The following is a 24,905-nucleotide window of genomic DNA, read 5'->3' as shown; positions in this document are numbered from 1 at the left end:
GGCATGGGGATTTTTTGTTTTGTCTCTTTACTATGAGAAGTACCCTCACAACGAGTGGCTGCTAACTTTCTGCCTTTAGACACAACAATATCACTCCATATTGACTAGTGAGAGCTCGTGGAGGCATTTAACAGGGATGAGATTTTTCATTTCACGATGGCAAGGCGGTTAAAATAATTAAAGGATGGAATTTTTTATTATGCCAGAGACGACCAGAGAGGAAAACAGTAATGGGAAGGTGGGGAGACGAATTTCGTTCGACTAAGTACCCACATATATATTGATTAGGGAGAGAATGTCAATGTGAACCCTATCAGTCATGATTCATTATGTAAAAAAAAGTGTGTTAATTCTTTCCCACTCCAACCATCCAACATCGTAAGAATCTTTTTCCCGATTATATATGATTTTTTTTTATATCTAATTAATACATATAAAATTATAATCTTTTAAACAATTAGATATGAAATTGAATAAATTATGATTGAACTCATAGACAAGCTAGTGTGGGCCTGGCCTAGGATACCAGTAAGTGCTGCCCTTTTTGCTCCTCTGGTAGAGATGTTTGTGCCCACTCTTGACAAAAGCGCACACACCTGCTGACAACCATACTTTCCGAACTAGCTGTGTATTTTTATTTTGAGAAAATGATGGCCAAACCAAGAGTTGGGCTCCTCTGTAGCGCAATAGGGACTGTAGTACACATCCAACGGCTCACAATGCTTGGGCATGCAGCCCAACACTCCACCTGTGTGTTGGGCTACGTGCCCGAGCACTACAGGCCATCGAATGATGCACTACAAACTCTGCCGCGCTACAGAGGACCTGAATCCCCAAACCACCCTCTCACCCTCTCTTTCCTCTTAACATTTTCTATGCTTTCTTTCACATGGTTTTAGGTATCGATATCGGATCAACTAGGCATACTGATACTTGATTGATTCGTGATTGATGCGAACCAGCCAATATTGTATAAAGTCTCTTTTTTTTTTTGGTGAAAATGAATTTTTGATCCAGTATCAACCTAATATGGTCTGATATGTATCGGTATTGATATCATCAGCAAACGATACTAATAGGAATATCAATGTTGATACCATGAACTACATCCATGTTCCCTCATCATGTAATGTGGGTCTTCCTATAGAACTGTCTAATGTCACTTCTTATATCTTCATTGGTTTGGCATGAAAGATTCTATTTTACACTGGCGTCTTGGACACACTCAACTAGAACATACTCCATGGAATACAGATGCACTTCTTTCTCCAATAACACACATTTGTTCATATAAATCCTTCAACTTGGAATGAGGCTATTTCAATTTGATATTTCATAGCATCTTTAGGCCATCAATTTTCACTCAGATGAAGTCATCTCTAGTTATCATAAAAAATGAGTGAAGGAATGATTAAAATGAATTAATTTGATGAAAATCTAAGCTGACCTAATTACTAGAGCTGAACCATAAGCATCAAGTCATCTTCATGCACTAATTACTAGAGCTGAGTCTATCTTATTGAGTGAGGGGGGGGGGGGAAATCCTCTCCAACCACCCTTTTAACGGCGGAGAGGACTTGGACGGGCATCCACAGGTGTTGGCAAGTGTTTGGATGCGTGTCCAAGTCCTTCCAGCCAATGGATGGGTGGTTAGAGATGAGTTGGACGTCCAAGTAGTTGGAGAGGATCCGGATCCGAAGCATCAAGCCAACCTCATGGACTCAAATGACAATGGAACCCATAAATTTGCCAAATTTCAATGCGGATACATTCAAAGACTACCAAAGAGATAACTTGGTATGAATAATGAACTATTATTGCTCAGCCAAGAGGAGGCTTGCAGATTGAACCAAACTGCAACCAGGTTTAGTTTGTATTCCCTTAACTTTCATAGTCTCTCTCACCATCTCCACATCCTCCCACCTCTGTGCCATAGCATACATATTTGATAAAGCTATATAGTCTTCACATGTAGACAATGAATCCCAAGAACCCTGCTCTTGCTGCAGCTGGAGCAGGAGCTTCCCCACTTTCTCACCCATCACAACATCCCCATAAACTTTGCATGCTCCTAGCAGACTCCTCCACAATACAAGATCAGGTTCAAGGGGCATATCAATTATGAATTCAAAGGCTTCTTGTAGGTGGCCTGAACGGCTGAGGAGGTCAACAATGCAGCCATAGTGCTGGATTTGAGGGTTAATGCCAAATTTGCTGCTCATATTGTTGAAGAGTTGGAGCCCTTCATCGACAAGTCCTGCATGACAGCATGCAAATAGTAGACAGGTGAAGGTGACTGCATTTGGTCTTACATTATCAGCTTCCATTGAACCAAATAGCTCCAAAGCCTCTTTGCCTTGTCCATGGATGGCTAAGCCTACCATCATTGCAGTCCAAGTCAATATGTTCTTCTCCTTCATTCGCTTGAACACATTCAATGCACTACTCAGACACCCACATTTCGAGTACATATCGATAAGGCTTGTGCCAATGAAAACATCATTCTCTGGGTCGTGTATTACTTTATGTACATACCCATTAACACAGCTTGCTGTCTCTAACACTCCCAAATGAGAACACGCTGAGAGCACACCAACCATTGTTGTGTCAGTGGGCTTTACATTGCAGTCAAGCAGCATGGCATGGAAGACTACCAATGCCTCTTTGGCATGGTCCTTGGTTCCTCTTCTCTGTGAACAATAACCCGTTATCATTGCATTCCAAGAAGCACTAGTTCTAACAGGCATTTCGTCAAACACCTGCCTGGCTGAGGGAAGCTCATTTCTCCTTGCATAAAAATGTAAGCAGGTCGTTTGCACGGTGACATCCGATGTGAAGCCCACCTTGATTATCCGGGCATGTATCTGCTTACCTTCCCATAATCCCATCGATGATGACAATCGAGCACATGCTCCGAGTGCATATGTGTATGTGAAATTGTCGAACACCAACTTCCCCATAGCAATTCCATGGGCGAAGATCTGAGTTGCCTCCTTGGGCGGCATGCATCTAATCATTACATTATATATGAAGACGTTTGGCTCTTCAGCGTACCTGAAGATTAGACGGGCATAATCCATGCCCCCTGAAGCTGAGACCACACTATAACAATCGATCAACTTGCCCACCATTGAAGCTGCCCGACAACAATTAAGACCATTGATGATCAGTTGCGCATGAATTTGTCTTAGTTGGTCTATAAACATCTGCCCTCGCTGCAACAGCGAGAGGAATCTGTCTCTTAGGAGCCCAACCATATGGGTGATTGCAGCTGGGTTAGGATGGAGGAGGACCTAATCACTAGGCTAGCAAGCCTGTGCAAGGATGCACGGCAACTGAAGTAAGTTCAGGCTCACCTAATTGCTGCTTTCGAATATCTATGCACAGGTGGTTAGTATAAATTGTCCTTGCTTAACTCTTTTGGAAGATTCATTTTTTTCTCTCGGCAATGAATAAAGGAACCTAATAAACATGATTGGAAGAAATTCCTGCATGGAAGGTCTCCACTGTGTTCTACGTGATCTCAGTACCCCTACTCTGCAGACCGCAAGAACATCAACCACAGCCTTCCTTTCTCTGCTAGACACCATCACTGATGCCCGAAAACTTCGTCAGATCCACGCCCACATGATAATTTCTGGCATCATCAAAGATCCTTTCGCTGCCAGTCAATTGCTCGCTTCCCCTGCACTCGTTGAATCCGATTATGCTCGTTTAATATTTACCCAAATCCCTTCACCCAATATCTTCACATGGAATACCATGATCAAGAAGCTTGCAGACAATGATGCAGGTTCTATAAACCCAGCTCTTTTGGTCTACAAAGAAATGCTTGGAACCGGTGCCAGACCAGGTGGCCACACTTTTTTATACCTTATCAGAGCCTTGACTGCTCGATTGGATCTCCAACAGGGTGAACAGATCCATTCAAATATAGTTAAAACGGGATGTGGGACTAATCAATTTGTTTCTAGTTCATTAGTTGGATTCTATGCAGCTTGCAGATTCGTGGATAAAGGACATCAAGTGTTCGACGAAGTACCTCAACCAGGATTGGTATTGTGGACTGCAATCATGCGTGCCTATGTTTGTGAGAAGAACCCACAAGAAGCGCTGACACTCTTTGGCAAGATGAGGGAATTGGACCTGATGCCTGATGCTGTGGCGCTGGCAACTATTGTTTCAGCTTGTAGTCAGTTGGGTGACTTGGACATGGCAAAGACAATGCATGGCTTCATAAGCAAGAGTGGGATAGATATGGATGCTTTTGTATGTAGCGGATTTTTAACTTTGTATGGTGAGAGTGGGAGTTTAGATTTTGCACATCGTTTGTTTTGTGAGATGCCAGTGAAGAATGTTGTGGTTTGGAACACCATGATTCAACAATGCATCAAACACGATAACATCGACCTTGCATATCAATTGTTCAAGATGATGCCAAACCCAGATATAGTATCATGGAACACTATGGTTGGAGGACTATCTCGTGTAGGCCGTTGCAAGGAGGCATTAACTCTCTTCCACCAGATGGAGTCATCAGGTGTGAAGCCTAACAAATTGACCTTGTTGATCACCCTCTCTGCCTGTGCGAGTCTTGGGGCTTTGGACACTGGTACTTGGATTCATGCCTACTTGGAGAAGAACCGGTTGAACTTGGAGTCGACTTTAGATCCTGGTTTGATTGACATGTATTCTAAGTGTGGCAGCATTGATAAGGCACTTCAAGTTTTTGAGAAAATCCCTAGGAGAGATCTCTTCTCATGGACATCCATCATATGTGGACTAGCAATGCATGGACATTCCAAGCAGGCCTTATATCATTTCCATCAGATGCAAGAAGCAAAGGTGCAACCAGACGATGTCACGATGGTGGGAGTCCTCAATGCTTGTGCACATGCAGGACTTCTAGAGGAAGGCTGGAAGTTTTTCCATTCAATGAAGCAACTTCATAATTTGGCACCTAAGATTGAACATTATGGTTGTATGATTGATCTTCTGGGTCGAATGGGATGTCTGCAACAGGCATACAATCTCACAATTGAAATGCCCATGAAGCCTAATACGGTCATTTGGGGAGCTTTATTAAGTGCTTGTAAAGTCCACAACAATGTGGAGTTTGGTGAGATTGCATCCAAGAGGCTACTTGAATTAGACCCATCCGATCCATGGGCACATGTAATGCTGTCTAACATGTATGCAGAAGCCTCTAGATGGGACGCAGTTATGAGACTAAGGAAAGAAATGAAGGAGAGTGGTCTGAGGAAAGCACCTGGGTGCAGCTTAATAGAGGTGAATGGCACAGTTCATGAATTTCTTGTGGGTGACAATTCACATTCCATGCAAGCTGAGATTCATTCAATATTAGAAAAAATGGAGATGATGTTGAAGTAGGGATGATACTTAAGATCTTTAAATAAATCCAATTACACACTTGATAAGGTCCAACACACTGTCCTTAAGGGAGTGCAGCCTTTAGGGACTTGGTGAATGTTCCTAGCTCTTTCAACCCATCCTCGGGAGATTTCGCTTCACCCAGCAATTTCACCATGGCACTACCAACAATCACACCATCAGCTCCCCATCCTGCTATCTGAATCAAATGAGAGTTGACATGATATAAGGTTCTTGCACTGAATAGAGTTTGAATGGAAGCATAAATATTCCATATGCCATGTGTGTGTGATTGTCATGTATGCTATGGCTGACCTGTTTCACATGCTCCGGTTTTGATATGCCAAATCCAACTGCCACTGGTTTAGCTGTTTTCTGTTATCAGAGATTCAGAATAGAGATAGATTTAGACATAGATGATGTATGTTCCTATAACTCGGTTAAAATCAATAAAATCATCCCAATCATGATTGCAATGGATTATTTTATGTTGAGAACCCAAAATATCATCAATAAAATCACCCCAACCATGATTGCGATGGATTATTTATGTGGTCTGTTGCTTATCTCTTAATGCTGGGCAAACTAAACGACAATTCCTATTGCAGGATCATCCCATTGTGCATCCGAGGGGTAAATACTTCAACAATCAATTTCACAAATTGTATTTACTAGCATATCTACCAGCTTTAAGAGTTTTTAGTTAAGGTAAACAATATGTATAAGACTGAGCAACTCCAAGTTGCATATCTTCAAAAATCAAGCAAGCTGTCAGGGTATTTGACATCTAACCAAGTGGTGAAATTTGCATGGCTTTGTGCCACAGAGAAAAGTTGAACTTTTACGCTTTAAGGCAAGAATAATGTGTTAAAGAAAAACCTCCTTAATTTCTCGTAGAAGAGATTCCACCCGACTGCTTACAGATGAACGGGTTCCAGTAACTCCAACCGAGCTCACCTACATGAGAGAATCTGCAGTTAGTATGAATTTTAAGTAAAGGAGTTGATCCATGAGGAAGATACAAAGTTCAACATTATATTTCGATTCTATTTTTCTTTCCAAATTCTGTTTAGGATGTTAGGGACCCCAATTTTCCTTTTAAGTAGAATTTGATAACAGTATCAGATATATGCATGATCTGTTAAGTTACTCCATAGGGTGCAAGTTCGGTGGGAGTTCAGTAGTCTCTTGAGCATACTTCACAGTCTGTACCATTCATCTGTAATGGAAATAGAAAAACTAAGAGGGGAAAAAGATAAGCAACAGATATTGAAACCGATAAGTAAGCAGGCCTAAAGTCCAAACCAAGTTTCCAAGCCCGTGCAAAGCTTTCAGCTTGGCTTCTTGACAGCCCTAAACATCCACTATACTGGATCTCTGAACAACTGTCATCTGCTCCTTCGTTGAAAGTTTCAGTTTAGGATGGCTAGGTCAAAATGACTTAACCCACTGCATTACAACAGTCAGAAATTTCGGGATTTTCGGTTGTTTCATCCCTTTCTATCAATTTCACTCATTTAGGATGAAACAGCTATTAGGCCAAAATACTAAACAGTCTACTCCAAAGGTTCTTGGGCATACACCCAATTACGAGGTGTCTCGACATCTGTCAGACACTTCATTTTCCTCTCAGAAAATCAACTAGACTAGTAAATCTCTCCTCCGCCATACAAGACTCCACAAGAACACTACCACCCTTGATATTCAATATTGTGATACAAAAACAGGTTGCTAACCTGTTCCAATTTCTCATCCGACTGAATCTCCTCAATCCAGCTTTAACAACACATGGAAATAGAGAAATCAACATTTCAGGCTTTTGACAAATCTTGATATTTATTCATAAAATTCAGCGCCAAATGTTACTATCTTAATACTCTTTGAAGTTCAGTTTTCCGGATCAGTTTGATTGTAAGATCAACCACATCAAATAACGGTTTCAAGGGATGCAATAAGTTGGCCTTTAGTCCTAAAACTTTCCCTTAAAACTTGAAGAATTAGTCATACACCTTACAGACATTCTCAAGAGATCAGGTCATTCTCTCCAGGGAGGATCCTTTTATCCACCATCAGGCAATTCAGGACATTGTTCAAGCTATAAATCATCTAAATGTCAAAATTCACAAGGCTAGAAAAATAAGTTTCAATACGAAGGCCTAGTGGCCTACACATAAGATTTTGGATCGCTGTCCACCTTTTGACAGTCATTTATCTACTCATCATACACATTTGAACAACTAAACTCCATGGCCAGCAACAAGGGGGAACCAAAGGAGGAATGTGTTGGTAATGCTGACTCTATATAACTGTTCATGAAAGTATAGCACATCATACTAACCAGTGCAAGTGGAGATATCAGGCAAGTTAAAAGCTTGTTAATAAACTTCATATGAATCATATAACAGGGAATGGTTGAATGACAAAAAAAAAATGAACACACCGTAAATAAAAGACAGCCAAAACTACAAGTTAACTGAGGAACTAGTATGTAAAATTTATCTGCGGGAAAAAGCATCTTACAAGGTAAACAAATCCTTCTGAAGCTTCAACAATGGCTTTCATTCGATCAATTGGAGTAGTAGGTGTTGTGAGCAGTACCTCAACCACACAAGAAAAGATAAGTGAAACAACCGAAGACAGATTAATCATAGTAATAAATCTCAGAACACCAACTAAAATGAATATCCAACACCCTATTCTAATTTGCCAACACAACCACATAAATCATGACAGTTAACATAACTGCTGACATATAACCCATACAGTAGATAAGCAATTCATAGGTAACCATAGATATTGGCTATATGTACATATACAGCCCCTTTGCAACATCATTGTCCATGTCAATCTCACAACTTACTACGTGTGACAAACTTTAGCCCTTTGAATTTCTATGACCAAAGAGAAAAAAATAGATCCTTAACTTCTTATTAAAACAATTTTTTGCTGGGTCCCTCTTCACAACATCTTCAATAAGGAGACTCAGAGACCCACTTACCTTGTAACTTTTCAAGATGACAGTGAGAAGTGACCAACTCACCTTTCTCATATCACTTCGAACTCTCATCCATTACACCACCCACTCCTCATTGTACAATGTTATCTTATATATATGCATATGAAGGAAGAGTGTGAGTAAGTACAAGGGCTTAACCTCTTCATTTTCTCTTCTCTCATATTGTGTCCGGTACGTGAATCAAGCGTGCATGAGAATTCTACTTTTCCTCCTATGTTTCCATGAGAGTGAATAGAGAGAAGAAAAGGGAAGAAGAGAAGGTTCTCTCTCTTGTGTTCCTCGTATGTAGATTACAGGCACGTTCTTTCTGTCAAGGGAAGAAGGAAAGGTACTACGACTTTTCCTGTATTTATCACGCCGAGTATTAGGTGAGAGTGCAGTATTCTTGTGAATCCGCATTGTTTGGTGAGATGTTTTGTTATCCAAAATAGGCTATTATTCTTGATGTTTGGTAGCCTCTAGCATTGACTAGAGAGGAGATTTGTAATCTCATTATTTATCATAGTGGAAGTTGTTACTTGAATGAGGTCCCATGGTTTTTCCCTTTCACCTTGAGAAGGTTTTCCACGTTAAAATTAGCGTGTTCTTTTGCAGTTGGCTTGATTTGCTTCTGTATTATTATTTTGCACATACTTGGTTGTCGTTGTGTTTCTCTATTAACTTGCACACAGGTGTGAAAAGTCTGTTCTTCCCAACAAGTGGTATCAAAGCGAGGTTCTCGAAATTGTGTAAACGATGAAATAACACACAATAATACAGATGATTAGCTTGAATGGGAGCAATTGGATGATTTCGAAAACGAAGATGAAAGATTTGTGATATTGCAAGGATCTGTATGCACACATAGAGGGTGATATGACAAAACCAGGAAAAAACGTCTAATGCTAAATGGAAGGCCTTTGATCCGAAAACCATTGGATTTATCCGATAATTTCTGGATGACACCATTTTCCATCACGTATCCACAGAGACATCGGCATATAATTGTGGAAAAAATTAGAATGAGTTTACGAAAGAAAGACTATCGACAACAAAGCTTTCGTGAGTGCAAAGAAGGAAACTCAGTTGCAGAACATTTGAACGAGGTGCAAAATATCGTAAATCAGCTCTCTTACATGAAGATGGTGCTTAACGATGAGTTACAAGCCCAATTACTCCTCAGCTTGTTCCATTGTTGGAAAACCAAGTTTTGTGGCTCGACTCACTCTCCACAAAAGAGCCTGGTCATTAATGAGTCATGTATCATTTTGAATACATTTTATCTTAATATATTTAATATTAATAAAACTGACAATGATGACTAAATGGGCATTAAATGAATCATTTACATTTAATAAAGTGTTTACTGTGTTCTATGTAGACTGTAGACTACTAAACGGGCACGTATCATTTTCTATCCATGATTCCGCATTGACTACTCCAAAACCAAACAACAATGGCTTAGTCTCTTGTCTAATTTAATATTTATAATTTTATATTAGCCAAGATTCATCTCTTCTTCAGGACTTCTTCAATACTTACAGAAAAATGGTGAAAGTAATGGCGATTGTGTTCTTTGTGGTTCATTCGAATGAAGGGGCAAAAAACAACGGCAAAGGAAGGGGCAGCAGCAGCGGCGAAGAGAGGGGCAGTGGAGGTTCCAGAAAACAATGGGAGGGGCAGCAACGATGGACTAGCAACAGGAGCAGTGGGGGGAGGGGCGAGGTGGAATGTTGTGTTCCAACCGGCATAATGAGATCGGTGGGGAGAGAGAGAGAGAGAGAGTGAGTAAATTAGCCACATAATTTCCCCTTTTTTCAAATGAACAGTGATCCACACCTTTGGCTATAACTGCCAAGTGGCAGTTCAATTAACACCCAAATTCACTGGACATGTCCACCACATCATCTACCATGGTTTGAATTTCAGATCAATCTGACTTCTCCGTGTGTTATTATAACGCTCTTGAAATTATTTCTGTTTGAGATGGTTTGAAGAACAGGGACAGTAGAAAAGGGGGAAAACCCAATGCAGGTGGACTTTATGGTCCACCAAAGTTTGACAATGGCCTATCCAGGGAATTCTCCATCTTTGAAATGGTTAAATACCAGGTTTTCACTAAACATAGCAGTATAATATCTGGCGTTTTGGAAATAGTTCCAAGATGTGGCATGTTGGAATCCCTTTCAATTTTTAAAAGTGTGAAAGTATTTCTGACATTATTCTTGATTTTATACTTGTGACTAAAAAAATTGTAAATATTTCTATTTATGGAGTTTTCATTAGTTTCAAGTGATTTTTTTTCTTTCAAAATTACAAAATCATACTGTTTTGACAAAATGGGGAAGATTTCAACTAAAGCTCTATCCCCTTTGTAAACCTTTCACTCAAACCACCACCACCAAACCCTACCCCCCCCCCCCCACCCCAAAAGGAAACTTTCTAATGTAGTCCCAGATAGACAAGAGTCTACTAGGAGCCAGGTAGGATCAGACCTTCTAAACAACTGGCCGATTGGGGCAGAGTAGGATTTTAGGTCAAATTCTAGGGTTAGAGTAAGGTAATGAGAATGTAGTTTATATGATAAAACTAGGCAGGTTTTAAGGGTATTAATAAACTAGGTTTGGTTAGGTTTGAATAAGATTTTAAATTTCAGAAAATTTAGGTTTAGGGTTTCGGGTTTTGGAAAGAAGGGATGAGGTGTGTTTTAGGGTTTAGAGTTGGAATTTAAGGGAGGGGTTCTGGTCGAGTGATATTGGTAGTGAGAGGATGGTTCGAGCGTATTATGGTGTGGTTTTGATGGTGGGTTAGGTCTAGGCTGGTTTAAGGGTTGTAGGGCTCTATTAGGGTTTAAGGGGAATTAGGGTTGCAATAGCAGAATGGGGCAGGGGCTGCTGTCAAGTGTAGGGATGATGGTAATGGAGCTGTGGATGAAACTAGGTTGAAGTTAATGGAGGGAATTAGGTTTAATGGACAGTAGATGAAGCTAGGGTGTAGGGGATCGATTGAGGAATGTAGGTCTAGGTTAGAGGATGAGAAGAAGAAGGGTTATTTGCAGAATTCTGTAAATAAGTTACTTGTAATGGAAGAACTTCAATGGCAGCAACCTTGAAGACAATTTTGAAGAAGAACCTCCCAGTCTACAAGATGCAAGGAGTCGTAGGAGATCCACCTACCCTTCCACCTTGATATGACTCACAAGGTTGTCTTGATATAACTCACAAAACTCACTCTCAAAGGAGATAACCAGCACCAAAGAGATCGATTTTTTCAAAGTCTAAATTGTGGGGGAGCCTCCCACATTTTCATTAATAAATAATATGGCCTAAGGCCCAATCCTATTACAAATCTAAAACCTCTCCCTCTAAAAATCATGGAGGGGGGGACAAAACATAGCTTTAAAACAATTACTTAAAAGATGCTCTAAGAGCCAATAGGATTAAAACAAAACTAGCCAATAGAAAAGAGTCACTTAAATTGGACCATTGGTTGGACCGGTTCAATTTAAGAGCTCAAAAAAAAACTAACTATAGAATGAACTAAAGCTAAAATAAACTAAGTATAAAACTAAACTAAGGCTCCAACTATGGCCTTATGGTTAGGGCAGCTTGTCTTCCTTGCGGATGCTTGGATCTGCATCAACTCTCCCCATCTTAAAAACATTCATCTCTGATGAATGGGTGAACTTCTTGCAACCATCTGGGATTCCAGGTGCTGTCCTGGCTTGAAGAAATCCGACCTCGAACTTTATGGTGACGAGGGCGAAAAAACATGTGATTAGCAGCTTTAACACTTCCCGAACAGAATTCTGGTGAGGCAGGAACATTAGGAATAAAGTCTTCAAGTTGTGGAGCCTTCTCTTCAAAGAACCAAGGTGGCATCACAAACTCTATATGGTCAATCTCTATAGGGTCTTCAATGTTAATAGCCTTCTCATCGAACTCCACCTCTTCAAGAACAGCATCTTGAATGTCATTGCCTTCTTATGGAATGCTCTCAATCACCTCTTCATCTTCTGCCACTTCATCCATCAAGACTTGAGTAATAACATGAACACCTCGAGCATCACCACCCAAATTGTCATAGTACCTAGCTAAGTCATCATCATCAGATGGAGGATAAGTAGATAAACCATGTTCATCATTATCATCAGAGGTTTCCTGTGCCTTTGCATCCACATTAACAGGTTTATGCTTTTGTGGGTACTTACTGGCATAGTGTCCAATCTCATTCCAGTGGAAACACTTGTGAGGATCACTATTGTCCATGGGGGCTTTCCCTTATGATCAACACGTGGAGGAGCTATAGGGCGGGAAGAACTACCAACAGAGTAGCTTGATAGAGTAGGACCAACAGCAGAATTTCCAGCTCGAGTGTGACCATTGGTAGTAGACTTGAATGCTGGAAAAGTTTTGTTGGTGTCTTCAGTAGAGGAATCAAATCTTCTATTTCCAGCCAATAATTCTTCAGCCTTCAATGCCTTCTCAAAACAGTCCCGTACATCTTTAACATCAGCTACTCCAATACCTCTAACAATATCAGCCCTCAATCCCAGTCGAAACCGAGATAACATCTGAGTAGTACTCTCTCTCATGCTAGTGCGAGAAGGAAGAGCATCAAACTTTTTGCATGTACTCAGATACAGTCATGGTCCCTTGGCGTAGGGAGTTGAATTGATCCTATACTTGTGCTCTGTACTGTCTAGGCAAATATTTCTCCCTCAAGTCGTATCTCATATCAGCCTATGTAGTGGGTGCATGGCCATCAAGTTCCATGTCCCTTTCTGCAATTCTCCACCATTCTCTGGTAGGGCCAACTAGCTTGGTACGTGCCAATCTCATCTTCCTGTCTTCAGGCATGTCATACCAATCAAAGTAATCAACAAGAACAGCAAACCAATCATAAAATACTTGAGGATCATGGTTCCCATCGAACTCCTTTAACTCGAGCTTCACCTTCTGAGTGTCATACCTTCGATTGGAAACTTCATCTGTAAAATACGACCTCATGTATTCTTCAAAATTAGGCCTCCTAGGCTCTTCTATGTTTCTGTTCCTATCTTCTCTGGGCCCATCTCTGTCATTCCTGTCATATCTGCGTTTGTCTCTGTGATCTCTGTATCTTTCCCTATGATCTCTGTGATCTCTGGAATGATCTCTGTGACCTCTGGAATGGTCTCTGTGAACTCTGGAGTGATCTCTGTGATCTCTGGAATAGTCTCTATGAACTCTGGAGTGCTCTTTGTGATCCCTTTCTCTTCCCAGAGTTCCATGTACTTCTAAATCCACTTGATATCTATCTTCTAATAGAAGACTATTGCTGTCCCTATTAGGAGTGTTTCTCTGCTCTTCCAATCATGTCACTTTTTCATTCAATTTCTGCAGCATCTCTATTATAGCAGCCATAGGATCACGTGGGGGTAGCAATGCTGGATCCACAATTGGGTTCCCATGTTCATCCATGGCTCTGATACCACTTAATGTAGTCCCAGATAGACAAGAGTCTACTAGGAGCCAGGTAGGATCAGACCTTCTAAACAACTGGCCGATTGGGGCAAAAGTAGGATTTTAGGTCAAATTTTAGGGTTAGGGTAAGGTAATGAGAATGTAGTTTATATTATAAAATTAGGCAGGTTTTAAGGGTTTTAATAAACTAGGTTTGGTTAGGTTTGAATGAGATTTTAAATTTCAGAAAATTTGGGTTTAGGGTTTCGGGTTTTGGAAAGAAGGGATGAGGTGTGTTTTAGGGTTTAGAGTTGGAATTTAAGGGAGGGATTCTGGTCGAGTGATATTGACAGTGAGAGGGTGGTTCAAGTGTATTATAGTGTGGTTTTGATAGCGGGTTAGGTCTAGGCTGGTTTAAGGGCTGTAGGGCTTTATTAGGGTTTAAGGGGAATTAGGGTTGCAATAATGGAATGGGGCAGGGGCTGCTGTCGAGTGTAGGGATGATGGTAATGGAGCTGTGGATGAAACTAGGTTGAAGTTAATGGAGGCAATTAGGTTTAATGGACAGTAGATGAAGCTAGGGTGTAGGGGATCGATTGGGGAATGTAGGTCTAGGTTATAGGATAAGAAGAAGAAGGGTTACTTGTAGAATTCTGTAAATAACTTACTTGTAATGGAAGAACTTCAATGGCAGCAACCTTGAAGACAATTTTGAAGCAGAACCTCCCGATCTACAAGATGCAAGGAGTCGTAGGAGATCCACCTACCCTTCCACCTTGATATGACTCACAAGGTTGTCTTGATATAACTCACAAGACTCACTTTCAAAGGAGATGACCAGCAGCAACAATGGCAGCAGCAAAGAGATCGATTTTTTCAAAGTCTAACTTGTGGGGGAGCCTCCCACGTTTTCATTAATAAATAATATGGCCTAAGGCCCAATCCTATTACAAATCTAAAACCTCTCCCTCTAAAAATCGTGGAGGGGGGGGGGGGGACAAAACATAGCTTTAAAACAATACTTAAAAGATGCTCTAAGAGCCAATAAGATTAAAACAAAACTAGCCAATAGAAAAGAGTCACTTAAATTGGACATTTGGACCATTGGTTGGACCGGTTCAATTTAAGAGCTCAAAAAATGCTTCTCCCCCATTGATCTGGCACTTTCCTTGTGCTCATAATCTTATTAAATAGCTTGGTTAGCCAAGATAAACCATAGATTCCTAAGCTCTTCCATACTTCATTGGGACCCCATCTGAACTTGGTGCCTTACCTACTTTCATCCTCCTTAAAGATTCTTTTACTTCAGACACCCTAATTTGTCGCATATATCTACAGCATGTTGTGTCTTGATTGGTAATGCAGCCTTCCGGGTTGCAAAATGCCTTCATGTAGTACACTATAGAAATAATCTTTCCATCTCTCCCTAATGTCCCCATCCCTTATTAATACTTTACCATCTTCACCTTTAATACATCTAACATGGTCGAAATTGCTACTCTTCTTTTCCTTCATTTTAGCTATCTTATCGATATTTTTTTCCCTTTCCTTTGTGCTCAAATTGTTATAAAGATGTTCATATTTCTTCGCCCTTGCTTTTCCCACAATCTTTTTAGCTTCATTTCTGAAAAAGCTATACCTTTTTAGATTCTCTACATCCTTAGTCTTTTGCCATATCTTAGAACTAGATTTCTTAGCCTTAATGGTTGATTGAACACTCATCATCCCACCACCAAGTCTCTCTGGAGGAATGACGTTTTCCTTTCGAATCGCCTAGGACAACTTTAGTAACCTTCTTAATACAAGCAGTCATGATGCAGATACCAAGCTGTTTGGCAAGAAATACACTAAAGGAACTCATGAGAGAAGGGCTGGTTCACTTCACCAATTGGTGGACCAACCCAATGGGCCATAGAGGGCCTACCAACTTTGTGTTGGGTCAGCCCAATAGGGCTGGGAGTTGCTGCGTCTCTCAAACCCAGATCATGGGGGCATTATTGTCAATTTTTCTTGATAGATTTTGAGACTTCAAGTGCTGGCCGATATCCCTTTGGTGAGGATCACATGAAGAATTCAGTTATCACCTTGGAGAAGTGAAGATTTTATTATGTTTCTATTTTATCTCAGTCCTAGTTAATTAGAGTAGTTTCTATTTTCATGTTGCAACTTATTAAGTTTCTATTTTCTCTTTTACTTGAGGTGCAAGTATAGCCCTCTGATGTAGATTCTGGTCAGAGGAAGAGACAAAGGACCAGGCCCCTCTTTGGCCAGAGATGGACCAGTTTGAGCCAACCCAGCAGGGCCAACTCGAGCCAGCGAAGCAGAGGTCCGATATGAATTTGGCTCTCCTCCAGCCGTGGCAGAAGCTGGAGGAACCAGCCCAGCAAAAATAGGGGTGTTTGGGTCATTTCACAGGAAAGGCCCTCCCATTAAGTGATCCAAACCCCCCCCTGATTTTGCTGGGCTGGATCCTCCAGCTCCCGCCACGGCTGGAGGAAAGCCAGGTCCGTCTAAGATGCCCCACGATTGTGGCAAGGATCCACCTTGACCAGTCAAAGATGCTCCACGATTTGGGAGAGAATTCTCCTTTGACCAGTCAGCTAGATTTGATGTACTTAAGTAGTTTCCATATGTAATAGTTTCTATATTTAGTTAACTTCTATTTAGCTAGAATTTAGTAGTTTCTATTTTAGATTAGTTCTTAGTTTGGAAAGTTTATATTCTATTGTAAGCTTGCCTAAGCTATTAAAAGGCATCACTTCTTAATGAAAAAACAGAATTTAGAGAAATGAATCTTCAGGCCAATTTAGCCATTGAGTATGGGAGCGTCCCCTGTGCTGCAACAGCTGAGATAGCTGCGGGTGAGAGACCCAGGCTCAGAGAGCCATTCCCCCTACCCCTTACCTTCTATTTTCTATCTCCTCCACCTCCTCTGTCTCTCCATCGATCTCTGATTGCGGCTCTGCTATTGTAACTGCTTCAACCATTAAAGAGGATACTCGAGTGCTACTTCTGCTGCTCCAGTGTTGTTGCTGCTATTGTTCTTCAGTAAGGAGGATTGAACCATCTTGTTGTTGGCCTGTTGGTGCCCCTGATTCCAGCCCCAATCGAACCACCACATCTTGAAGACCTGCACACTGTTTCCAGCAGGGTTTTGAGGGTTGAATCACACCTACAGGAGGCCTACTTGATCCCAGTTTGAGACCATTCTGTGGGCTGGTCTGCTCTACAGCCTAAACCTTCTAATTTCATCACCAACTCAGATCTCTTCAACCATTCACCAGAACTGAGTCCAAATTGCAGCAGAGTTTCATCTCCAAGGATCCTCCACTCGATTTACACTTCCACTCCATTCCACAGTCTGGAACTTCCATATTCCACTTACTTTCTATTTTCATTCTCACCTTCCTATTTTCAATTCTAACCATCAGAATTGACCCAAAGTTGCAGACCAGGCTTCATTCACCAAGCCTGACACTCGGCTACAGCTGGAAGCCCAGAACAGCATTGTTTGGAAGGATTCTTCAACCTTCTATTTTGGTAATCCTTGATATCTCTACATCAGACCATCGGAATTGAACCAACTTTGGAGACAAGATTCCCCCTACTGTTCTCTACACTCGATCCAAGTGTGGTGACCATCATTTGGCTGGTTTGATCATAAACCCTAAGCTTCTAATTCTGGTTCTGTTCCTGTTTGGATTTTTTGTGGGTTTTTTTTTGGGACTGGTACTCCAGTCTTACATTATCCTCTTTATATTGTAAAGGCTGTTAATGCCTCCCCCACAATTTTACAGTTGAATGAAAATTGCTTTGCTGCAAATTATGATCCCTTTGTCAAGTTTGAGTGTGACTTGAAGGGCTGTTAGGAGCCTGGCGGGGAGAGCCAAATCCCATTATCCTTCTCTCTCTTTTATCTCATCTTCTCCTCCATCTGCTCGAGCCCCTGCTGTATTGTGATTATTGCTGCTGCTGAAGGACACCAACCAGGGGCTGAAGAAACCCCTCCACCTCAACTGTTGCTGCTGCTGCTCCCTTGCAAAGACCCCAGTTGCTGCAACCTTCTAATTCCATAGCACCCCAACCACTCCAAAGAACCTGTTGAATTGTGGAGCAAAGCATCATACCAACACCCCCCCCACTCGATCCAATTTTTAGCCCATTCTGTTGGCTAAATTGCCCTATTCTCCATAACCTTCTAATTTCATTCCACCCCCATAACTTCACTTCTACCCATCAGAATTTCACCAAATTTGCAGCTGAGCCTTCTCTCTATAGACCCTACACTCGATCCAAGTTAGAACCCAAACTGGTGGCTGGTTTGGCCTGCAGAGGATTAGTTTCTATTTTAGGTGCTGTTGTCACTCATATCTTCCAGCACAACCATCAGAATCAATTGAAACTTTCAGCAGTGTTGCTACCCTATACAGGCATCATTCGATCCAAAGCTGGGAGAATTCCTTTGGCTGGTTTGGTTGATTTCATAAACTTTCTAATTCTGCCTCTGGTTTCTATTTTGGATTTGTGGGTTTACTTAGGACTAAATTAACCTAATTTAGTCTTACATTAAGTCATCTCGTTCCACATCGTATTAGTGTCTCCATCAAAGTCCCACCTTCCTTATTTGACCAATTTATCATTAATGATATCAAGATATCTCCTTTTAAACTCCACCACCTTATCCTAGGGCAAATAAGCTCACCTTTCTTATATTGACAACCCTATTTCTCCAACACGAGCTGGATGGAAATAATACAATAACAACAACAACTCAGCCTCATCCCAACTACATTGGGGTCAGCTACATGGATCCTTGCCCTCCTATCAGCTCTATTCGTGGTCATACATGATACAAGCCCTAAGCTATGTATGTCTTTCCTCACCACTTCTCCTAGGGTCATTTTAGGTCTGCTCCTGGCTCTTTTATATCCTTCAATCTATATCAAATCACTCATCTGTACTAGACCATCCAAAGGCCTCGTTGAACATGACCATGCCACCTCAAACGACTTCCTCGCATCTTATCACATATCGGAGCTACTCCCAAATCAGCTCTAATATGATCATTCCTTACTTTATCCTTCCTAGTTTTGCCCATAGTCCGAAATCTCGCCGAGATTCTCGGTTTTTCAATTTCCCAAGTCGAGATGGCCTACGAAACTTAAAATGTCAATATCTCTCCGAGATCTCGGATCTCGGTTTGACATAGGAAAATGCCCATCTAGGTCTTTTATATGAGTGTCAGATCTCGAGATCTTGCTGGAAATTCTTGATATATAGACACCTATCTATGCTAGGAACCAAGACAGAGAAGACAAACACTTATTTATGCCTAATATCATTTAAGTAAATCCTTTTGTATTTGTATTTCATTTACTTAAGATATTATTCATAAATAAGCAAATACCCCCCCCCCATTTGAATCCAATAAAAATAGTTAAAAAATCAAATTCCAAAAGGAAAAAAAATCAACCCCCCAATTCAAGAACAAAAACTGGATTTTCGGCGATAGGTGTAATTTTCAACTTTCTAATGCTGGGGTTTTTCTCAAATCTAAAAATTCCATAAATCTTATTATGGTAAAACATTGCTAAAAACCAAAAGTGCGGTAAAATATTCATTTGTTTTGATGTCCAAAAAATTATTTTCATTGAGGCGATTTTGTGACATTCGCCACAGATTAAGTTTGACCGGTACATAACTCTTTCAATATATATCAGATGTTAGCAATCTTGGACTTGTTGGAAAGCTATGTTTTGAAAGCTTTCCAACAAGTCCAAGATTGCTTAAATCTGATTTATATTGAAGGAGTTATTTATCGATCAAACTTATTTCGTGGAACTTTCATCCAATAAACGCTCACGAATGAAAATATATTTTTGGACATCAAAACAAATGAATATTTTACCGCACTTTTGGTTTTTAGCAATGTTTTACCATATTAAGATTTATGGAATTTTTAGATTTGAGAAAACCCAAAGATTAGAAAGTTGAAAATTGCACCTTCACCGAAAATCCAGCTTTTTTCCCGAACTGGGGTTGACTTTTTTTCCTTTTGGAATTTAATTTTTAAGTATTTTTATTGGATTCAAATAGGGTATTTGCTTATTTATGACTAATATCTTAAGTAAATGAAATACAATCATTTACTTAAATGATATTAGGCATAAATAAGACTGTTTGTCCTGTGTCTGTCCTGGTTTCTAGAATAAGTAAGTGTCTGTCCTGTTTTCTCACTAACTGAAACTCCTATTTGGACTTTGTTTTTGCAAAATCTAATAATGTCATTGTGTTTAAATGGCCTAAAATAGGCTGTATACCGATTTTTAGACCCAAAAGAGGTCTAAAACCCACCGAGATGGGCCTCCGAATCGGAAAAAAAAAATGCACAAACTCGGCGAGATCTCGGCCCAACTCGGTTTTTTGCTGGGCCGAGATGGCTCCGAGACCCGAGTTTTCGAACCTTGGTTTTCCCACACATCCATCTCAGCATCCTCATCTACGCTACACTAAGGCTGTGTTTGGTATGCATTCTTGGAATGCATTCTGGGTCGGCATTCTCAGACGATAAAAACAACTACTTTATCATCTGAGAATGCGAAATCGACCCATAATGCATTTCAAGAATGCATACCAAACACAGCCTAAGTCATGATGGACATAATCTTATCACCAAACCTTTTAACATCCACCACATCATTCTTTAAATTTTTATTCAATACTATACCCACTCCACTTCTATTATTTTTCTCCCCCGTTTACCAAAGTTTAAAGTCATCCAGCTCCTTAGCTTTTTTACCCTTCCATCTTGTCTCTTAAGTACAAGCTATGTTAATCCTTCTTCTCCTTATAACATATATCAATTCTAGACTCTTACCCTTTAAAGATTCTATGTTCCAAGATGCTAATCTAATCTTACGCTTCTGGACTAGCTTCTTTACTCGCACTCATCCACGGTGCAAGAACCCTTGCCTACTTGTCACCGCATCCGGGCGCTGACATGGTGCATCGCTTACAAGGGATGCCCTAGCTAACCCTTGCTCATTATTCACCAAATCAGGGTCAAAGTGTAGCGCGTGCCCTAGCATAAGGTCAAAAATATAAGGGGTTCTAGAATCCATGGAAAAATGGTTTGGCTGTTTTTTTTTTGTGTGTGTGTCTCAGCTGCTACCTAACGCACCAACCCTCCCCCTTTATCTGGGCTTGGGAGTGGTAGCAAAACACTAGCGGAATAGTCATCATTGTTAAGAGAGTTTGGTCCAATTTTTTTGTTTCCTTTGTCAAATAGAATTTGATTGGAGTTTTCGTAAGTTTTTTGCTCCTTTTTTGACATCACTCATTTTCATATTTGGACATGGCTGTGATGAGAAGAAGAAGAGGGTTGACCCCACTTCTTTTGACACGTCTTAGCTGAGTCCCTGCAACCATATCCAATTTTAAGCACATATCACCATATCCTATGTTTTGGGGAGACACAAACCTTACCTGATCCTCATACCCAAACCTGTGTTACATTGGTTTTATGCTAATACATCATATATGACCAAGAGCAAATCCTTCTGCCAACAAAAACTTTACTTATCTTCTTATGCATTTTATATTAGTACTTCGAATTTCAAATACATGATAATATATCCCTTAGATTTCTTATGTATTTAAAAGACAATATTATTGAGGAATCTGTATAATTCTGGTTCAATCTACAATATCGATATATATGAAAGCATATGAGTTGAAATGCAGTACGCTACAAGGGAATAAAAGATTGAATGAATTATAAGGTAATGATTCCAGACACACATAAAAGATCCATCCTAAAAATATTCTTGCAGCCAATGCTTTGAGATTTAAATCCTACATTTCTAAGCATATTTATCAAGGCGTCCAGGTTCTGTGGTCACCTTGCCGCCTTGATAACTATGTTTCTAAGCATATAATTAAAAAATTAACAACCTTAAAAGCCAAAGATTTAGTACTAAATAATTCTTCCCATCACAAAGAAAAATCTGAGAACCCGAAAAGGAAATGCAAATTGGAGGGCCTACTAATTCAATATTGTTCTTAGCTGCTTCTGTCCTCAAGACTTCAGTCTCCTCCAGAGGAACATCTGGAACCACAAGCCCTGAAGAAAAAGGATTAAATGAAACAAAATTATACATTATATTAGGTGAAAAATGAAAACAGGACAAAGGGAGGGATGACACCACGTTTCAGATTTTAAGTAGTTCATACGTTGAAGAAACAAGTATGATGATAGTATTTATCAATCATAACCTACACAAGCTATAGTTAGTAGAAAAGAATAATTTTCTCTTTTCCCTTTTTCTTGTTTACTGGTCACATTAAGCAAGGAAGACACTAGGGGATTTGTACAGGAGCGCCATTGCGCTAACAATTACTACTTTTGCAACACATACCGCTGCATTCCCAATCTCCCATATGCTATACAATTAGTAAGCATCCTAAATATGATATTCACACCTCAAGGAAGAAATAGAACGCTGGTTTGTCAATCAAAGAGGAAACCATAAATAGTTATTCATTCCTTGAGTTATATTAAATCTTTGTTAAACAGGTACAGGGAGGATAAGATTCATGTAACAAAGGTACTATGTGTTGGATATGGTCAGGCTCCCATTTGAAGTGCTCAGGTAGGCCATTTACTAGCTAGATTCTGCATAAAATACCACATAAAGCAGAAGAGAGCATCAAGGATTATCAGCATGAAGCATTGAATGCTCTAGACCAAGCTACATAACATCCATACTGCTATTAAAAGATCCAGCAAATAGGAGAGAAACTGCATATATCTATCAAGGCCCATCTTATATGTATATACACAAATGCACACACCCCTCAAACATTCAACAAAGCATTACATCTCAGCCAGAAAAAAAACATTACCACGTACTCCGGCATCTTTTACAATGGACATGAACTTCTCAGTGCCACGCTTGAGTATTGGATTGTAATATGTAAATAATGCAACAGGACAAGATAATTGTGGAACCACCTACAAAATTAGTAAGAAAAAAGAGGAAAAAATCCTGATCATGTATTTTTTTCATCACCATATTAACTCAGTAAACCACAAGTCTAATATAAAATAATCAATAAATAACAAAAGGAAAAAATTCCAAACTTTACTTTTGGGTAATCCGTAACCCTAACATTCAAACATATGCAAGTGTATCTAAAAAAATTGAGTCCATTTATATTCATGCATACACACACATACATTAACTTAAGCATGTACCATGTGCTTACTCTGCTTATATAATTAATGACGTGGTAATACACATTCTAGAAAAATGCATACCCCACTGATCATGATATGCTGGTAGTACAGCCAATGGTGTTAACCAGATGAGGAATGGACATGACATTTTGAAGTTTAAATCAACCATTTTGAAATATTTAGGTAACACAGACATATGTTGGTGCCTGTCACAGTATATTAAAGAGAGTTGGTAAAAGAAAGAGAAAATGGGAGAAATGCAGTAATATTGGTGACCTACCTCCTTTAACATGAAGATGATTGAATTAAAATCTGTGCCTCTTGCTAAAGCACGTGTAGCAGCAGCCTACAATATTAAACAGAAGGCAAGGCTATGGGAAAGAAAACTATGAAAATATAAATACGAAATGAATAAAAGTATCATTTCATCAAACCTGGATAACTGGGCCATCTGCCAAAGGATCAGAGTATGGTACACCCAATTCAATTATGTCTGATCCACAGGAATCAAGCACTTTCAGTGCTTCAGCTGTTGTTGATAAATCGGGATCACCAGCCGTAATGAATGGAATAAGAGCCACCTTTGAATGAAACACGTTCCTATTATATACAGCATTATGAAAAAAGAAACATAGTTTTTCAGAAGTATCTATCAGATTGCATTAAACAATATTAACAACTTGGGATCAACTTTGTTTCATATAGATCAATTATGAATTTGCTGATGTTGGCAGGTTTTCTTCAGTGCAAATTGATTTGCTATATTGAGACAATCAGATCAGCATCAATCGTCTAATCCAAATTTTTTATGATCATGTAAATTCTATATATGAGACAGCTAGACACACAGAGGTTACATATGTAAAAGATCTTATATTGTGTATTGTGGTAATCAATATAATGGATTGAAGATTTTAATTATTTTTTTTGTTTTGCACCCAGAGATTGGGGATATAAAGTCAGGGCAAGAGAGATTTGCTGCTTTGGAAAAGTAGTTGATTGAAAACGTTCCTGATTTTCTTTTTCAGCCTCTGCTCTTTTTGCATTTTTATTTTTTTTTCATTTTTGGAAGGCCATGCTTTTGAATATTATCCTGAAAATGGGTTCTAAACATGAAGATAAAATTTCACTCCGATTTTCTTTGTTAACAGAAGACGACCATGCATGCACCTTGATATAAAGAAAGAAACGATTTCCGAAAACTCAAAAAATATATATTTATGAACAACCCATTAAAGTAGAAGGATTTAAAATAAGATAAAGAAATTAAGAGATTCAAATGCTTACTTTGCCTTGCTGTTTCAGTCTGGAGAACGTCTCAGATAGTCCAACAGCCGGAGCAATACTGAGAGTAGCCATTACAGTACGAGACTTGAAAGAGACGGTGAATGTCGGAGCTGATAACCGAAGAAAATGGCTCTGGGATTTCCTGGTTTGAAGAAAACTGGTTGTTTTCAGAGCAATAGCCATTCCAGTCCCTAAAGAAAAGAAACTTGTCTGCGTCTGCGAGGAGTGAAATGGGGTTCTTGATTTTGTCTGCGTCAGCGAGGACTGAAATGGGGTGGGTTTTTGTTTAAAATCAAGGGCTTTTAAAATGGGCGAATTACATGGAGCACCAGAGGTTCAAAACGCCTAGTGAAATGTGGACCAACCAGACCAGTCTGGACTCTGGACGCTCCATTGGAGGACGGAAAAGGTAATGAAACAATTTAACCTCCTAGCCTCCTAGGGTTGATAACTTCACGTGATCTGTTGGAAATTGGAATCACGGTTTTAGTAATCGGTACCGGGATCGGTCTTGGCCTGTATCGGATCGGATTGGATGGATTTTTATTAT

At 39.9% G+C, this 24,905-nt stretch overlaps 3 protein-coding genes across 4 annotated transcripts; 1 reads left to right on the top strand and 2 right to left on the bottom strand.

The window, feature by feature from the left end:
- Positions 1–1,794: 1,794 nt before the first annotated feature.
- Positions 1,795–3,470, bottom strand: LOC122641946 (pentatricopeptide repeat-containing protein At3g18970-like). The gene is made up of 2 exons (XM_043835296.1): positions 3,382–3,470; positions 1,795–3,296 (listed from the first exon to the last, which is right to left on the bottom strand). The coding sequence occupies exon 2, from the start codon at positions 3,255–3,257 to the stop codon at positions 1,815–1,817; it is 1,443 nt and encodes a 480-aa protein (XP_043691231.1). The 5' UTR covers positions 3,258–3,296; positions 3,382–3,470; the 3' UTR covers positions 1,795–1,814.
- A 1-nt stretch (position 3,471) lies between these two features.
- Positions 3,472–5,391, top strand: LOC122643749 (pentatricopeptide repeat-containing protein At2g29760, chloroplastic-like). Its single transcript, XM_043837336.1, has one exon. The coding sequence runs from the start codon at positions 3,472–3,474 to the stop codon at positions 5,389–5,391; it is 1,920 nt and encodes a 639-aa protein (XP_043693271.1).
- LOC122641947 (tryptophan synthase alpha chain-like) lies at positions 5,336–24,590 on the bottom strand. 2 transcript variants are annotated; one of them, XM_043835297.1, is made up of 9 exons: positions 24,356–24,590; positions 23,503–23,649; positions 23,349–23,414; positions 22,735–22,843; positions 21,876–21,952; positions 7,912–7,989; positions 6,271–6,348; positions 5,707–5,766; positions 5,336–5,590 (listed from the first exon to the last, which is right to left on the bottom strand). In XM_043835297.1, exons 1-9 carry the CDS (start codon positions 24,536–24,538, stop codon positions 5,456–5,458), a joined length of 933 nt encoding a protein of 310 aa, XP_043691232.1. In that variant the 5' UTR covers positions 24,539–24,590; the 3' UTR covers positions 5,336–5,455. The 2 variants fall into 2 exon arrangements, with proteins under 2 accessions (XP_043691232.1, XP_043691233.1); XM_043835298.1 differs by having other exon boundaries at positions 23,503–23,653; positions 24,360–24,590.
- Positions 24,591–24,905: the final 315 nt, after the last annotated feature.

This window comes from Telopea speciosissima, chromosome 10 (assembly GCF_018873765.1).
Source record: "Telopea speciosissima isolate NSW1024214 ecotype Mountain lineage chromosome 10, Tspe_v1, whole genome shotgun sequence".
Taxonomy (NCBI): domain Eukaryota; kingdom Viridiplantae; phylum Streptophyta; class Magnoliopsida; order Proteales; family Proteaceae; genus Telopea; species Telopea speciosissima.
Note: the sequence above shows the minus strand (reverse complement) of the source record. Positions and strands in the feature narration are given on the sequence as shown.